The sequence below is a fragment of the Phyllopteryx taeniolatus genome, chromosome 21 (assembly GCF_024500385.1).
Source record: "Phyllopteryx taeniolatus isolate TA_2022b chromosome 21, UOR_Ptae_1.2, whole genome shotgun sequence".
Taxonomy (NCBI): domain Eukaryota; kingdom Metazoa; phylum Chordata; class Actinopteri; order Syngnathiformes; family Syngnathidae; genus Phyllopteryx; species Phyllopteryx taeniolatus.
Genome location: NC_084522.1, coordinates 10790110 through 10807553, shown reverse-complemented (window position 1 = coordinate 10807553; position 17444 = coordinate 10790110). Strand labels below are relative to the sequence as shown.

General features: G+C 41.2%; 2 protein-coding genes across 4 annotated transcripts; one reads left to right on the top strand and one right to left on the bottom strand.

Annotated features, from left to right (window-relative positions):
* Positions 1-1961: 1961 nt before the first annotated feature.
* smarcc1b (SWI/SNF related, matrix associated, actin dependent regulator of chromatin, subfamily c, member 1b) lies at positions 1962-11113 on the bottom strand. Its single transcript, XM_061759332.1, has 28 exons — positions 10798-11113; positions 10411-10530; positions 9493-9578; positions 9329-9410; positions 9155-9247; positions 8772-8841; positions 8619-8688; positions 8458-8533; positions 7828-7953; positions 7631-7713; positions 7446-7552; positions 7194-7253; positions 6978-7006; positions 6750-6865; positions 6571-6642; positions 6045-6158; positions 5806-5959; positions 4908-5018; positions 4687-4746; positions 4351-4609; positions 4209-4274; positions 4086-4132; positions 3906-4011; positions 3682-3824; positions 3276-3410; positions 3040-3172; positions 2350-2436; positions 1962-2268 (listed from the first exon to the last, which is right to left on the bottom strand). Exons 1-28 carry the CDS (start codon positions 10963-10965, stop codon positions 2201-2203), a joined length of 2841 nt encoding a protein of 946 aa, XP_061615316.1. The 5' UTR covers positions 10966-11113; the 3' UTR covers positions 1962-2200.
* Positions 10810-17324, top strand: aste1b (asteroid homolog 1b). 3 transcript variants are annotated; one of them, XM_061759336.1, is made up of 7 exons: positions 10810-10947; positions 13048-13298; positions 13387-13653; positions 14277-15205; positions 15937-16168; positions 16287-16470; positions 16670-17324. In XM_061759336.1, the coding sequence occupies exons 2-7, from the start codon at positions 13061-13063 to the stop codon at positions 16965-16967; spliced, it is 2148 nt and encodes a 715-aa protein (XP_061615320.1). In that variant the 5' UTR covers positions 10810-10947; positions 13048-13060; the 3' UTR covers positions 16968-17324. The 3 variants fall into 3 exon arrangements, with proteins under 3 accessions (XP_061615320.1, XP_061615319.1, XP_061615317.1); XM_061759335.1 differs by lacking the exon at positions 10810-10947 and adding an exon at positions 11524-11702; XM_061759333.1 differs by lacking the exon at positions 10810-10947 and adding an exon at positions 11526-11696.
* The last annotated feature ends 120 nt before the right edge of the window (positions 17325-17444 follow it).

The following is a 17444-nucleotide window of genomic DNA, read 5'->3' as shown; positions in this document are numbered from 1 at the left end:
TGTATGGTAAATACACACAAGCACATACTATATTTTCAACCCAAGAATTTTTTCCCTAATGTTATTTTGAGTGTTTCATCATGCAGGTTGAACAGATGGATCCAACTGAGAGCTAGCATGGAACTCTAAAGCACCTCATTTGATGCCAGGCTATGTTGGTTATTTCATCGTGTTCCCATGTTGAACAGTAAGGGGTGGGCAGGATATCCAAATCTCCCCCCTCTGTGTGTCCATGTTGCGCAATAAGAGGAAGAGGAGGCCTTATTTACAATATGTATTTATTTCCCCAAAATATAATGACATACCTGTCTGCTCACTTATCTTCTGAATCCACTGCTTGGATTGGACTTCATCAATGTGCCACATGCAGACTCTGTGAGAGAAGTTGCAACATCATCTTTTTTTTTTTTTGCTTCATATATTTTCTTCAGTGTTGTGGAGTACAGTAACTATCCATCCATCCATTATCTGTACCGCGTATCCTCACTAGAATTAGAATGTAATTAGATTGTAATTTCATTGCAAAATGTATGTAGTTGTAAGCCATTACATTACGGGGTGAAAATGTGAAATTACAGTTGTTTTTAAAGCCTATAATTTATTTACATTCTAGTTATTTATGCCATTGTTGTATGTTTTTACATTATATAGTATAGAATGCTGGAAAAAAAAAACACAGACACATTTAAAACAGCAGTCAGTGCTATTAAATGTTCTGTTTTAAAAGGTGATCAGGAGGAAATAAACCATCTTCATGTTGCATCAAAATATCACCTGATATTTTTATGGTTGTTGTATTAAAACCTAGTGTTTAGCACAACTGCCTCACAATTTGGAGGTTTGAACCGTGGCCAAAGTGCATTGGGAGTGTCACTGTATTTGAACAAGAAAAAAAGAAACCCTTGAAAAAAAAAAAAAAAGAGCTCTTCTACTTACTCAAAACCTTAGCCTACAGCTGTACAAACTCCACTGAACCCCCAAGATGGGCTTGACATTGTAAATAAATTGCCTTCAAATATTAGCGTGCCCTAGAGTGTACATTAGTGGAGTTGAAGTTGGACAATCAGTTCATTTTCAGCTGCCACTAATAGATTGTAATTATTTTTTTAGACACTTTTTACACCTTTCATGTGAAAAGTTTGCCATTAACGTAGCGATTAAGGATTGGAGTAGTATACATCTACAACAGTACGTAATTCGACATTAATCCAAACTAAGAGATATCTCCCCTTGACTAACTACTTTGGTACGCTTTGTTTTTTTGCTTGTTTCATTAAATGCTGAAAGCAACTCAAAAAGCAACCGACACAGGTACTAAGACCACGATATCTTACTAAGTGCAGGTAATACATATACCATAAGCTATTAACTGTCTTACAAGAACTAACACAAGAGCTCTATTTAAAGTTGTGCCATAAACATGAGATTTGACTGACTAAATATAGTACTGAACTTTGACATACAGCTTCTTTTATATTGGAAATCAGCAGATCTACAAATAAAAAGAAACAAGAAAAAATCTGCATGGCATCACTGCAGAAGGATATTTATCCCCTTTTTTAAAATTATTTCTTTCAGTCATCCTCATTGTATCACGTTATGATTTGTCAGAGTTGGGCTTTTTTTTTTTTAGCATTATGTTGTGTTCATGTTACACAGGGTGTCAACTTTTTATTGGGAGGACTGAGATCCCACTATAACAAGCGTGAAGACTGATCATTGAAGAAACTCCCTCAAGACAATGCGGTGGAACAAAGAAAGATGGTAGTGAATGTTTTTGTTTCGCTTTTGTTAACAGTTGAAGTTCCAATACTGAATTTCAGGGACATTGTCCATTGTAAGTGCATGGAGGGTGAGGTGACAAGTTAATCATTACGTGACGCAAATTGATAAACAAAAACGTGAAACAATAAAATGGTCTCTCAGCATTGTTCCATGAATCAGACAGGAGGACGAGCTGGTAACTTAGAAAAACAACTTTAATGAACTGAGATAAATCTGAAGATTCCTCAACTCGTAAACACAAATATTTCACAGACTTAATGCTTTGAACTCGACTGTATGAGCCACTCAGCAAATACACGCGCACACACACACAGCATCCAGTCTACGAACGGGACTACTGGATAAGGTTTGACCATCAATGCTGTCATCTTTTAACCAAGCAAATATTATTTGTGTCAAGTTTAACGGACTGCGTTCAGCTGTGACTAGACGCCGGAAGACCGGGCTGAGCTGCCGTCATGCCTTCGGGCTGCGAGGACGGATCTGTAACAACAAGAGAAGCAGTTAAAGTGTGCTCGAGGTGACGGCAGTAAGAACCCGCGGCACACAGTAACGAATGCTCACACATGCCATTGGGTGCTCCGGTGTGGCGGGGGGCCATCGCCTGCATTTGTCCTCCGCTGGGAGCGATCTGGTTGGTCATGGACTGACCTGAAGAAGGCGAAAACGGAGCCTGTGTTTAATCTTAATGCAGTTGTTTGATTTTTTGTTTAGTGTCTCCTAACCCAGTGGCGGCCCGTCCATTTGCTAACTGAGCGTTCTGTGGGGACTTGCCCACACTTAACCCTCCTCTAATACCACCACTATCACATCTCTAGAAACCATCAATACGATATACAAAAACGCAATGCAGGGTACATCACCTGGAGCAGTTTAGAATCAATATTTATCTACTAACATGACAGAAACCAAAACAGTAGGAATACATCACACGCACCAGAGACGCAGATTATTCAATCAAATCTGATTGGCTAAAGAAACCGTCCCATTGCTAATAAAGTTTAAATTAAAACATCAGCCAGCACTACTGATTCTAGAGACCCCTAGAATTGGACAAAAAAAAAAAAAAAACATATATATATATATATATATAACAGATGTAAAAGAAGCACTACAGCCAAGAGAAACACTACGAAATGAAGAGAATAGACTTTTGAGAATAGATCAATACAATTTCATGTAACAACTATTAGAATTTAAGTTGAAAATGTAGTTGAGTGCTTCTGTGCCCTGACTTCCCACCACTGTCCTCACCCGAATGCTGCGTTGGGAAGCCTGGCTGGCTCTGCTGCTCCCTCTGCTGCTGAAGCTTCATCTCTGCCTGTTTGAGCTGCTCCGTATGGAAGGTCTGCCTCTCTGCAAGAAGCTGCTGCCGCTGCTGCTCCAACTGCAAAACAGTTTATGGATATAAATCCAGTCGTGAAAATATAATCACCAAAATACGTTTTTTTCAGAGATATAACTAATGGAAAAATGCTTCATTCGCTTACAGCCTCTTTCTCACGGTCCATGATGGTCTCCAGCTCTTCAAAGTGCCTCAATTTGATCTCAAGCTTCTTCATTTGAGTCTCCACCAGCAAAGCAACCAGAGACTTGATCTTTCTCTCCTCCACTGCTGCCAAATGCTGTGTGAGGCCAGGAGCGGAATGGGGACAAAATTAGCACTGTCACAATGAATAATGCTTTTGCCAATGTGTCCTCTGCATGCGCCAGATACTTCATGTACTGTAAAAACCCACATAAAACAATAGCTTAAAAAATGCAATATGGAAGTGGCTTAAAGGATGAACTGCAATATTTTCTATTAATATATTCTAAATCGTTTCAGAGTTGCTAAGAGACCGAATAGCCAATGTATACTTGTGGGTGGTTCCAAAATGAGAGGGTGGCCTTTACCTTGGCTTTTGTCGCAGCAGAGGCCAAAGCAGCTGCTGCTGCCGTGGTAACAGTGCTCTCTACAAGATCTAGCTCCATCACTGCTCTCCCCTCATCCCCTTCTCCCTCCTGACGCTGCATGCCATCGTCCTCATTACCTGTGCCTGGAAAAGTGTGCGAATTTCTCAAGTACAGATAAAATATTTGGTATAAAACCTGGTCAAATTAAAGCACTGATACCGTACCGATATGAATCCTTTCGCTTTCATCTGCATTCTCTCTTTTGATGATTTCTCCTTCCACTTTTGGCACTATTGATTCAACCAGGAGCCCATCAGCATTGACAGCAACCTGCATTAGGTCCAAAAAGACATACGGTCAACATCAGCACTTAGAATAAACATTTGCCCTAACTAGTCACTTACCTGATGGGAACTGGTGTTTATCTGCATTTGTGAAGCATCCATTGAGTCTGAGGGGTGAAAATTAATTTGTAACTTATCGACATTAATTGTGTTTGAATGTACATGGTTATACTTCAGTCTCACCGGTTAGTTTCAACTGGTTGCAGGTTATTCCATTTAAAGACTCTTCCTGGACTTGTGAAAATTCCTCTGTGCACAAATTTAATCTTTAGACACAGCATATCAGATTAAAACTACATAAACCGGTTGTTTCTCATCCCCTCACCCAGCGCAGCCTTAGCGGCAGCTGACGCAACCCGTGGATCCACCACCGAGGCCAGGAAGGCCACAGTGCTCATCACAGGGTTTTCGGATTGGCTGAAGGGCACAGGCTGGTATGCCAGCGGGCCGAGGGAGGCGGACGAATCCTCGAGATACGGATCTTCTATGGGTAGACGGAGGAAGTGGAGGATGCAGTCATCCTGCGTTCTGGAGCCCACATGCTCAGATACTTTATTCCAGTCATCTCTATAGACCTCCAAGGCCTGAGAAAGTCCGGAAAATAAGCTTACCCAACCACAATGGTACTTTTATGTTTCATAATAATGGAATTAAGTCTTACCTCTAATAACAAAAGCGTCTCTTGCTCTGTCCATTCCCGTCCTGCACAAGCTCCCTTTGTCTAAGACAAAGAACAACAGCAAACGTTAGATGTTAAAAAGGGGTACGAATAAATCATTGGAGTAAAAGTTGGGGAAGTGCAGTACATTGAACAGGTAACAAACAAAAAATCTACAGAGGTTAATTAAAACATTTCAGCATGTTTTCTGCTGTAGCTGAGACCTTTGGGTGTTTCTTGGCGTAAACATCCATGCGCAAGCCGAAATTCTGGCAATCTGAAGGCTTCTCTCGGCTCTTTTCAGGGAAGCACAACATGTGCTGTGATGCTGTCACCTGCGACAGTGAGTTCAGACAATTAGAACTGATCTAGTAAATGTAAATAAGTATACAGTGCATCCAGGAAGTATGCAGCGTTTCACTTTTTCCACTTTTTTTTTTTTCTTACAGCCTTACTCCAAAATAGAATAGATTCATTTTTTCTCCCAAAATTCTACACACAACACTCCCATTATGACAACATGAGCAATTTAATTTGAGGGAAACTGTTTGCAAACATTAAAAAGACTATAAAACTAAGAAATAAAACAGATGCGCAAGTATTCACAGCCTTTGCATACTTTTTTTTTTTTTACTCCACCTTTGGCAGCAATTACAATTTTGTCTTTGATTATGATGCCACATGCTTGGCACACCTATCTTTGGACAATTTCGCTGATTCCTCTTCATAGTTGAAGAGTTGTCCTGAAGCTACTCCTGTATTGCTTGGGTTTGTGGTCTGAAATGCACTGTCAACTGCGTATGATCGTATGTAGACAGGTATGGGCCTTTCTAATTCATGGCAACCTTCATGCCGAAGGCAAAGAATACTTAGGGAGATTCCTAAGAAAACACACGTACTGTCTCTCTTTTTTGTTAAGATACATTTTTTGAAAAAAAAATAAAATAAATATAAAAAAAATAAACACTTTTTTTTTTCCACACGCTGTTGTGTGTAAAACATTTTTTTTTGTTTTAATAAAGCTGTAACATTAGAAAATGTGGAACAGGTGAAGCTATGAATACTGTCTGGATGAATTGTACTTGTACACTCTTGTTGAGTTGTTGAAAATTTCGCATGTACCTGCAGTGGTTTGTGTTGTAAGGGGGCCAGCCCACTGGGTGTGTCTGCTAAAACGTTGAAATGAGGAGTGGGTGGGGGTCCCATGGGGAGCGGTCTGCTCTCTGCATCCACCTGGTAGTTAATCAAACCCCACTGCTCCAAAAACGCATGCACCCTGAACACAATGATCGTCACAATCATTCTTATGTACTTTTAAGAGCACACATATACTGTATGAACACAATACTACACATGTATACCTCATGATGGAACAAACATCTCCAGTAAGATTCCGCCTGCAGGATGTTGAACTGAGGTATTCTTGGGGGTTGAGCCGGTATGTGTCAATCATGAAATTACGGTAGGCCAGGTAGCTGCAATGTACAGGAAAGAATGTACCTTCAGCAAATTCTATATTCGGATGATTATTTTTTTGCTTGTCTAAGGCCACCCGCACCCGAGCAACACCGCCGAACGCAACTGAAATAGACAAATCGTGAAAAAAAGAGAGGCTGTTGGCTCCATTCATATTCACACCGAATATACTGTTATGTATTGATACGACTTGGCGGAGGCTGGCTGGATGTCAGAAACATAATTTTTGTTGTGAAAGCTCATCTGCTACAACATGGCATTTTTGATTGGCCGTTAGATCTGCTACGTTGGGACACAAATTTGGAATCGCAGCAAAACTAGCTACCGACAGTTGGCCACTAATGAAAACTAGTTCGAGAACCCCGACGGCTACGTTGCTCGGTGTATGCTGGCCCTAAAAGCACCACTTACACTTCGGGTGATTTTGACTTGTTCTTTCCATTGAAGAATTCAGGGAGGGCGCGTTTCTCGATTGAGTGGATGCTGACAAAGGGATTAGGAATAAGTACAGTAAAAGAAGCAATTTAATTAACAAATAAAACAACTTATGATGTTAGGACGCACAGGAGCACTTCTACATATTTCTTCACCTGTTGTTATTGAACCAAGATGTGTAACTTGGTATTATGATGTGATGGGTTTGTTCAGTGATGTTGTCCTCTCCCTCTAATAGGCGAGGAATCTCCACTCTTCCCTCCTCATCATCCTGGTTTAGTATCCACACGCACAAACGCATCATCAATTGGTTACTTCCAATATTTACACTGACACAAAAAAAAAATGAATGCAATACGTATTTTGATGGCAATCAGATTTACCCTTCCCGGAAAATCGTCTTCCTGGTCATCTAAGAGAGAAAGAGTAGCGGATGAGAATGTATGGTGCAAACAGATGAAATGGAGGAAGAACAAAACTGATGCAAAGATTCAAGACTTTGAAACAATTCTAATGAGAGCAATTGTAAAACGCATGGGAATATTCCACTGTAAATGAATAGCTATTAAGCAGTAAATTATCATAAGGGGCACATTTACCCAGGTCAGCCATGATACCTCCTTTGACAGGCGTATTCTCACTGTCTTTTTTGAAGTTGACTGCAAAGGAGAGTGAAGAACAATACAATCAAACATGACATTTACTGGATACATTACACAATGATCATGTCAGTAACAGTCAGACGATATCAATTTATTCAGCAAAAACAGAGCTCAAGCCATATGATCGACTTCCGTGATGGAGAGAGAAAAAAAAAAAAAGAAAAAAAGAAATCACGTTTTCAATTTTACCAATCTTGGGTAATACAATCTCCTCCATGTTAGGAACAGGAGTGGGGTCCTCCATATCTTTGGTCAAGTCCTCCTCTGGCTCTTCCTCCTGCTGTCCACGTCGCCTCCTTCATATATATCCACAAATTAAACATGGAAGTGGAGCACAACAACCCCATAGAAGAATGAATTTGGATTTTGCATACCCCTTCTTTCCTTTCTTCCTAGCTTCAGAGGACAGGGGAGATGGAGAGCGTCTTCTCTTTTTGAAGGGAGTGGACTTGGTGTCCTGACACAGATGTGGAGAATAGTGAAAAGACATTCATTCGCACATTTAGTCTTTGTCCATCAAGAAATTTTCCTTCACAGGGACCCAAACCAGTGCAAAAAAACCCCCACTGACCTGTTCTTCTCGTAGTTGTATGCGCTGTCGAAGAATAAGAGACACGTTCCCTTCATTCACACAATAGTCTTCCTCGTTCATCCACTCATTGAAAATATCTGTGTCCAGAACATAGCCAGCGTGGACCTGGAGCACGCAGCCACATACAAATCATTATGAAGCAAATAAAACAACATTCATATAGATGACGTCATTAGGTCAGCCCAGACTATACAAACTACGCTTTCACAGCCTTTATTGAGAACTTGGCTTTGCTGATGTTGGTTACTCCTTGCTAAATATGCCGTCAAGAGTTATCTTGCTGTCATATTTTCTCTAAGTAAGAACCTAGAAAATCTGCTCACTATTGTTTGGTCTGCCTTGTGGTCTCACTGCGGGGCGAGTAAGCAGGATGCCAATATCTGTGCCACTTATGTAAATGGTGTGACATCATAACCGCACGACACAGTGTGTAACCTGTCAATCAATTTTGCAAACTGTAAACAAACTGCAACTTTGAAGGAGAAATATTAGTGTGTGTACTATAGCTTTCTCTGTTATAAAACAACTGCAAGTACTATACCAGTGGTGGGTTTTAAAATACCGACAGGACTTACACTCAGAAAATATAGCATGTGTGCTCATGCTCACCCTCCACGGTTTCTCTGGATGAGGGGGGTCCTCAACATCTCCATCGATATCATTTGAGGGCAACCAGGTGTCATAACTACGAAGATGGAACAAAAAAAACTAACAGTGAATGTTTTTGTTTGTCAATCTGTTGCGTGTTCACATGTGCACCTGTCTAATACCTGTCAGGGTGCATGCCCCAATGTACCAGGATATGGCTTTGTTTTCGCATGACAGGCCGAATCCATTCCTCTGGAACGCAAATACTTAAGTAAAATACAATTCTGTCCTCACTGTGTAACATTTAGTTATTACATACAGATGCTTTAACCCACCTTCGTCTGTGGATGAGGGGAATGGATATATGTGGTGACTGGCCAGGTCTCTGTCCACACTAAGTGTACCCTGCATGGATACAAGCAAAGCCAGCACAAATTAGTCTGTGCAAGATTATCACAAATGACTTAGGAATCACATGCTTGACCAAAGTAGAGTCAACCCAAGTTATTTTTGTCCACAGCAAACATTATTTTTGTGATCAAAGAGTAGTCGTTCATCTTTAACAAGAGAGACAAAAACAATAGCATTCACCATTTAGGAATTAGGGCCATTTTATGTAGAGTATCTCCATTTGCAGAAGACCATAAAAACCCTGACTGTCATTGTTCAAATACTTCTGGACCTAACCGTGTAGCATTTTCAAGCCGAATCACTTTACCTGGTGCTTTGTAACGACACCACTAATTCTGCTAGCCAGCTCCTGGTCCAGTGAAGGGTCCAGATAAACCACCGGATGTGACATACAGTTGTGCTGTTGACATACACACACACATGAAAACAAACATTCACATTCATTGCTTAATGGGAAATTGCTGTTTAAGTGTGCCATTACCTGTAATAATGTTCTTTCAATCACATCAAACATTTCAACATTCCTTTCAGTCCTTGATGGATTTTGCAAGTCAAATCTTCGCCTGTGAAAGTAGAGAGTGGAGGTCCAGTTAATTTATTATCACTCATTAGCAAAGACAGTTTGTGGGGAGGTTTGTGACTCACCAGCCTTGCTCAACTTTGAACTTGTAAGCAGAACCGAGAATGTGACAGAGTCCAGCCCCTGGCCGCAGGTCCATGAAACACTGCGTCTAGAAAAGGTTTCAGTTAAACATTCAGTGCTACTGAATTGCTTATATCTTGCTGATGGTGTGGGAGGTCATCAGGTGTAAGGCAGGAAATGATCCAATTTCACTTAATTGGTCTGAAAAGTATTATTTATTTACAACAAATATGGACAGCGCAGTAGTGACCGAGTGATTAGCACAGTCGTCTCACAATTCAAGTTAGGGGTTCAAATCCGGATTCCAAACTTCCTGTGTGCAGTTTGCATCTCCGCCCCCTGCTTGTGTGGGTTTTCTCTGGGTACTCCGGTCTCCTCCCACATTCCCAAAACATGTTTCTTAGGTTACGTGAGGACTCTAAATTGTCCATAGGTGTGAATGTAAGTGGTTGTTTGTCTATATGTGCACTGGCGACCAGTTCAGGGTGTACCGCACCTTTCGTCGAGACACGTATTTAACTTTTTTTCTGAAAACTCCAGCTGTAAAGAAAACTACATTTTAGCAAGTTTAGGTTTAAAACATTATGTCATCAGCCTGCAGTTATGCAAGTTATCTCAACACAGGAATACACAGGCGGTCCGTTAACCTGTTTTCTGGGTTTGGCCAGGTGACGTTCCACCCTAAAGTGGACTAAACAGGTCCAGTAAGGTCCACAGTAAGTATATGTGTGAGTGAATTGAGACGACAACATCAATATTCCAGTATAATTTCTTGTTTGGTTGTGTGTCATTAGATGTTCGTAATGTCAAATATGTGCCTTTATTACCTAATTAAAGGTTGGGAAACAAGACATTGGACAGTGGTGATGATCAGGTTAGTGTGTTTTATTGTATCAATTAAGAAAATGTGACTGACTTACGGGTAGTTTGTTGCGGGCAGGATTTGGAACTCGTCTGCCAAAAGCATCCTCTTGAAACTGGAGGAGTTGCAGCGTCACAGCAGCCAGTGCCTGACATGATGGAGCATCCACCAACACACACTAAACAAAACAGAGATTTCATCACTATGAGAAGGTGACTCATTCGCTAATCATGGTGCTCCATTTTCTACAATATTCTTCAATCCAACTGTTAATATTATTTTTGAGTGACCATCGGCGTGATGCTACATTTCATTTCAGTGCATATGTGGAGTTTCGATTTCGTTTCTAAAAGGAAAATGTCGATGCAAACGTTAACCCCTGAGGGATGTCTGTTTACAATCCGCTGGAAGGAGGTGGCTAGCTTGTTAGCTACGAGCTAACTACCTTTTTGTAGTGCTTCCCGATCCACTGGCGCACTATCTCCAGCTGAGCTAAAGTGTCAGGACTCTCCCAGAACCAGGCTGACGGACTGCTGTCTTTTTTGCGATGCGCGGCGAACCCGGAGCTGGTCTGACTTGTCCCTGGAAACTCAAGGTTCGTTCCTCCGGACATAGCGAGAATGAACACTGATTAAGATGAAACGAGAGAACAAAACTGACTAGCACGCATGCTAGCTCCGGGGATCTAGCATACTCTCGCGAGATGTCAGGAGCAATGCTTCTATTTGTTCAACAGAGGGCGGTAATGAGCACCACTAATCGAAACCAAAAAATATAGATATAAATATAGGCAGATACGAACCGCCTCTTTTGAGATACGTGCTTACAACGACACTAAGCTAGTTGGGGCAAAAGCGCCAGTACAATCCATGACTATGGGCGGCAAGAGAATTGAAAGAACAAGGATATTGGCACATTGTGCTGCATACGGTTGTACAAAATTCCGCACAATCACGGCAACTGGGAATAACCTTTAATTTAGCATATAACTTTTTTCTTCAAATGCATTGTATTGATATTACACGCGTGGACATTGAAGAAAAAGTAAACCTCATAAAGATCGGTTGAGAAATGAGCAAGGTACGACATAATTTCAATGTCCATCCAGTCTCTTTGATGGGCACGTCACCCGTGCCAATATGGCCGCCAAGTAGGCACGTCGGTTCGGGGGGCTGCTACAGCGAGCAGGTGGATCTAGTTTTCTCTTCATATGTGGAAGAAAAGCGAAGTGTGTCAAACCCACCCAGGAAAATTCAACGCTGGGAACAAAACAAGATTTTAAGTAGATTAGATTAACAGCATTTCAAGAAAGGCGTGCATTTTGGCCGGATTCAAACCACTGAGGTAAAGGTACGAAATATTACTTTGGAAAGCGAAAAAGTTAGTATGAGCAGCAATTGTAAAGGGTGTTGCGACACAAAAGAGTAGTGATTAACTCAGTTCAAATTTTGGGACATACAAGGTGTCAACAAATAGTTTAAGTCGTGTACCGTCCTGCCTTTTCACGCCGCACATGCTCAGTCGACACCCCAGTGCCACCTTGCCCATTCAGCTTGGAGAGCTCTGGTAAACCGTTTACATGTGACGACATCTATTCCGATTGGGTGTATAGACGTGCACTACATTTAATCGGAAAAGCTGTGTGACATGCACACTTCGTCGTGAACGTTACGTCATTTATCATAATGGAGATCCGTTGACTATTCAGCACAGTAGTTGGGATTGATTTTATACGTTTATTGAAAAAAACAACAACATTTGATTAAGAAATACTCAAAAGTGGTTCAAAACCAGACACTGCAGACAGATACACTTGGATATACAACGTGCGTAATCGATGATGCCACCGCGCATTCACGTCGAGACGGAGCATGCGCAGACAGAGTTTCCTCCCGCTATGCCGAATGACAGTTTACGTGGCGAAAATGTACTTCTGATCGGTTTGGCAAAAGCAATATTACACCCTTCTGAAACCGAATGCATTTCCATTCGGATTCGGACTGTTTATTATGATTGAGGATTTTCATTCGGTTTGGGTTTCAAAACAGATTATAATCGGAATGGAAGGCTCCATGTAAATCAGAAAAAAAAAAGGAATGGGTGCATCCCCTACTAATTTCACAGCAGCATCTTGGAGAGATGAAAGAGAAAGCTCTGTAAAGTGGATAGTGGGACACTGCATTTATTGTGACTTTATCCATATTCCTCATCCCGTTTGCAGTACAGGTCCGCCAAAATAGCACTCAGAAATCACTTTGCCAGCTCCTCTTCTATTGGAGGCGCTTTCTGAAGTCATCACAATGCCGCTCTCGAATAAAACATTTTTCTATTTGAGGGTGCGCCGCGTCAAACTCACCGTGACACGACATTCTGTGGCCCCGCACCGTCAGCACAACGAATGGGTTCGTCGACGACACGCTGTGTTGCCAAGTGCGGTGTGAAAAGACCTTCAATGGGATAAAATGAGGCCCAAAAAAATTCAACATGTGCTCCTTATTTTGTACCGATTTCCACAGATTTGCCCTTTTTTTTTTTTTGCCTGAGCAATGCATAGAATTTCTTTGCTGCTGCTTAGGACACATACACTACCTTTTGTTAAAATACCTAGGTGTGTCTGTTTGCTAGTGGTTGGCATGTCTGCCTCACACCTCTGATGTTTATAACCACTATATCCTGTCATTCCTTGTCTTTCAAGACTGTGAGATCCCATGGGCGTCCATGGTTTTACTACCTTTGTGGAAGGAAACCGAAATTTCCTCTCCGATGTCCGATTCAGAGGCAGCCGCCTGGTTGTCGACGGCAGCAGTTTGTATTTCAATCTCTACTTGAAACACGGTTTGGATAGACAACATGGAGGAGACTATGATGCCTTTGCATCCCTTGTCCATGAGTTCCTCACTGCCCTGGAGGTCTGTGGTATTGAGCCATATGTGGTTCTGGATGGAGGTAATTGAAACATTTAACATCAGACTTTAATCTCTATTGCTATTCCTGTTATTATTTCATTCTTATAGTTTCTTAAAACTCTTTTCAGGAATTGACCCCAGCAACAAGAAGTTTGACACTTTGCAGCAGCGTCTGCAGTCCAGAATAAAGGAAGCAGAGAATATCTCTCAAGGCCGCAATGGCTCAGTTCTCCCCATCCTTACGAGGCAGGTCTTTATTGAGGTCCTCATTCAGGAGGGGGTCTCCCTGGTCCAGTGTCTTGCTGAGGCTGACTGGGACATTGCCTGTTTGGCACACCAATGGCGGTGCCCAGTTTTGAGCAACGACAGTGATTTTTTTATTTTTGACCTGCCAGGTATTAGACTTGCTTATAAGTAAATACAGTGCCTTGAAAAAGTATTTGCCGTCTTCCTGATTTTTTTTCTCTTTTTTGCATATCCACCACAATTGAATACGTATATGTGTGACAAATGTTCCATATCATCACATTCATTTTAATATCTCACAAAAACAACCCAAATAAATATAATGCACAGTTGAGGATTTTATTCATTGAGGAAGGGAAAATCCCAATTTACCTAACAATACAGCACTTAAATGGTACCTGTTAGAGAAAGTGAAGTAGGTTAGAAGAAAAGAAAAAAATTAAACATCATGCCACAATCCAAAGAAATTCCAGGAAAATTAGAAACAAAGCGATTTAAATAAATCTCGAAAATATTACAACCCCATTTCCAATACTTTGGTACACCAACATAACTGCAGCAAATGTTTTATTTGTAGGTACTTGGGTTGCCTTTGTGAGATTAAAGTTGGCTTGATGATCAGAAATGTGTGAAATATATAAATATATATATATATATATATATATATATATATATAAAGAAATCAGGAAGGGGGCAAATACTTTTTTTATGGCACTGAAAATATTTTGTTAGATGATACAAGTATTTTTAAGTGTATTTTATCTCATCATAGGTGGATACATGCCACTCAATTTTTTCCAGTGGACCAATATTAATGGGAAAGCCCTTCACCGCTACATCCCAGCTCGGTGCTACACCACTAAGGGTCTCTGCCATTTTTATGGGGGAATGAATCCAGAGTTACTGCCTCTCTGTGCTGTCCTTACTGGTAATGACTACGGCACTCCAACAGAGGCTGAAACACTTCGCTATTTGATAGATAAGAGAAATGGCAGCCATAAATCACCCTCTTCCCGTATTGATGTCCTGCTTCGCTGGCTGTCCTCTTTTTCAAGTTCAGTGGAGGCCCTGGCGGAAGTGAGAAGGCTCATGAGAGAAAACAGTGGTGGGAATAGGAAAATGGAGAAAGGTGGGCTGAGTTCACAGCTACAAGAAGCTATGAATGAGTACCACGTCACCCCTCACAGCCCCTTGACTTGTTGGTTCACTGAATACAAGGTTCCAGAAAGGCATCGGTCAACATTACCCCAATGCTTGTCAGCAGTTGCAATACAAGGGTGTTTGGCTCCCTTAGTGGTTGATGCTTTGGTTATGCGCAGGGTGCTGCTCAATCCACAGGTGGAGAACAGCAGGCAGCAAAGTAGCCATTGTTGCGCCAGAGCTATACGCCAGGCTATATATGGGATATTACTGCTCGAAGGGTGGCAAGGGGGTCCTGTCAGATCGCAGCAATTTGGAGTACAAGACAGTTTTACCCAGAGAGGTAGAGGGGGCCAAGTGCACGGGGAATTTCAATTTCATCAGCAGAGCGGCGGAAATGAAAGATTTAGCAATGATCAAGGCGCCGTTGCACCCGCCCAGCAAGTCTCCAGCACCCCCATATGCGTGGAGGAGTTTGATCGGCTTAATCTCAACCTGAAGAGAAACCAAGTGAAGCCACAGCGGTTAAAATCACATTTACATGTGGATACCCTCAGCAAGGTAACTATTAAAATTAACCCTTCTCCTGTGAGTAATCTCATCAATGAATTTCAAAGTAACTAAGGGGTGTTGTGGGAAATTATCCAGATTTCACTGCATTTGTCCAAAAATTAATATTTATTAATTACTTCCCTGTTCTACAACACTTACTTTTTGTGAGATCATGTGTGATTACGTGAGATTTGAGATTCAGAATCTTTGTGTGTGATGTTTTGCGTTGAGATTACTGAAGCACTGCCACAATTTACAGAGAAGCTCGGTGTCATTATTTAAATTCATGTGTTATTTATTTTGTGTTATGCAAAGCATTACGTGTACATACAGTAGCAGATTGTAAATTGAATTTCCCCTTGAGGGATTGTGAGTAAAATACATTTAAAAAAACTAATACCGTATATGAACAAATAAAAATGAAGCTGTTTATAAGTGGCTCCACTTTGAGTAAAAGCCCAAGTTCCATTTGAAGACAAAAAAAGGATATGCAGCTATTCCTAAGCTTTTTTTCCCTTCATTTTTTTAATTTAAAGAGGTTACATCGGCAGTAAGCATTTCTGCGGTTGGTTCCCCCAAAAAAGAAAAAAGAAAAAAAAAATTGGGGGGATGGGGAATCTGCAAATAGGTGAACAGCGAGGGGTCCACTGTATAACCACTGTACAGTATGTTTTGAAAATCAAGTTTCAAAAGGAATAGGGCTGATGCTAATATGGTTACGGATCCTTTCAATTATCCAGGTCTCTGAGACACATCGTCGTGAAGCCCTTTTTGAAGTCTTACGGGTGGATCCGTCTGCTTTGACTCATCTTCCCGACAACATGTGGCTGCCTGTTGCAGTGACAAGCTTCTGGCTGCAGGAGGCCGTACCAAAGCCTTCAGAGCTTCAGCTCCAGGCCTTGGTCCTGGGAATGGTTTATGGAGAGATAGTTTTGATCGAGCAGTCTGGAACTGTATACTACGAAATTCCTGGTTAGTTACAGTGTGTGACAATTGTCTTTTGTACCCCGTGCATATTTTATATGTATTATTATAAAAGCTCAAAGAAATGGCTCTTCCTCAGTATCAATGTTGTGTTTCACAATTCCAGTCCCAAAGCGTAAGTGGTTTGAAGAGCGCCGTTTGATTGGTCAGCTGGATCAAATACGTGTGAGGTCTTCGAGGCATCGCTTGGATGTCGCAGGGGCTCACAGCTTCAGCCAATGGCAGGCCTGCCTCTGGAGCGCACGGTCTCTGAATCAGCTATTGTTGCTGCCAGAAGTCAGCCTCTTACAGTAAGAGAGAATATAAATAATACACTGTTTGCGATTACCGACTACAGTATTTATAGTTCTCACAAAAAGTTGGAGATGAAATTTAAGGATAAAGTTAGTTACCGCTCAGCTGTAGGCAGTGTTTGTAATTTTTTGTTCGCAATTCCAAGGTATTTTTGTGTGCGATTTGATGACTCTACTCTCTGTGTGTTTCAATTAGTTTGTTCAGCGGTACCATGGTGCACGGCGTTCTCAACTACCTAAAAAGCGGCGGAACAGTAGAACATATGCTGCCAGAGTTTTCTTTTGCCCTTTACTCCACCCTGCTCCATGCCGTGAAGAACTGCAGCTCCAAGCCTCGGCCTTCTTCAGGGGGGGCAGGGAGGGGGCGAGGCGGTGAGCGGGGAAGAAGAGGAAGAGGAGCAGTGGGACAAACAAGAGGGAGAGGGAGAGGACCAAGAAGGAGAGGGAATGACGGGATAAGCAACCGCTTTGCTGCTTTAGAGCTCAATGATTAAGATAAGTACATGTGAGCAAATGGAGGGGAGCACATTTCATGGACTTGAAGAGATGCTATGAAGCAAATCTATGATCATATTCTAATCATTATCCTTTAGTTTCAACTTGTGCCTTTGATTAACATTTGCTGTAGTCGTTTCAAACTGCGCAATGACATACGGTATTATCAAAATGGGTTCTTAATATTTTTTATTGATGTTTTATGAAATGGACTATATACTATGTAATTCATGTATTCAGTGCTTACACAATAATTTGTCATTTTAATTACCAATGTGTGCAATAAGACAGCTTAAATACATATTGACCTTTTAAAAATGACAGCAAGCAAGCAATTAAAAGATAGTTAAAACGAATATATTGTATTGACTCTGCTAGTCCACTATTAAAATGAAGTGCCAAAAATGATAGCAAACAATAATTATCTGCTCAAAGCAGTAATGTCAACATAAACACTAAATTGCAATAGACGAGAT

Excerpts from the sequence above, each read along its gene's own strand:
- smarcc1b (XM_061759332.1), bottom strand. The coding sequence starts at position 10,965 with ATGTCCGGAGGAACGAACCTTGAGTTTCCAGGGACAAGTCAGACCAGC. Across the intron at positions 9,411-9,492 it reads TTCAAAGTTGAGCAAGGCTG|GCGAAGATTTGACTTGCAAA; the intron begins GTGAGTCACAAA and ends CTACTTTCACAG. Across the intron at positions 4,747-4,907 it reads ACGCCAAGAAACACCCAAAG|ACAAAGGGAGCTTGTGCAGG; the intron begins GTCTCAGCTACA and ends TCTTTGTCTTAG.
- aste1b (XM_061759336.1), top strand. The coding sequence starts at position 13,061 with ATGGGCGTCCATGGTTTTACTACCTTTGTGGAAGGAAACCGAAATTTC. Across the intron at positions 13,654-14,276 it reads TTTTATTTTTGACCTGCCAG|GTGGATACATGCCACTCAAT; the intron begins GTATTAGACTTG and ends ATCTCATCATAG. Across the intron at positions 16,169-16,286 it reads TGTATACTACGAAATTCCTG|TCCCAAAGCGTAAGTGGTTT; the intron begins GTTAGTTACAGT and ends TCACAATTCCAG.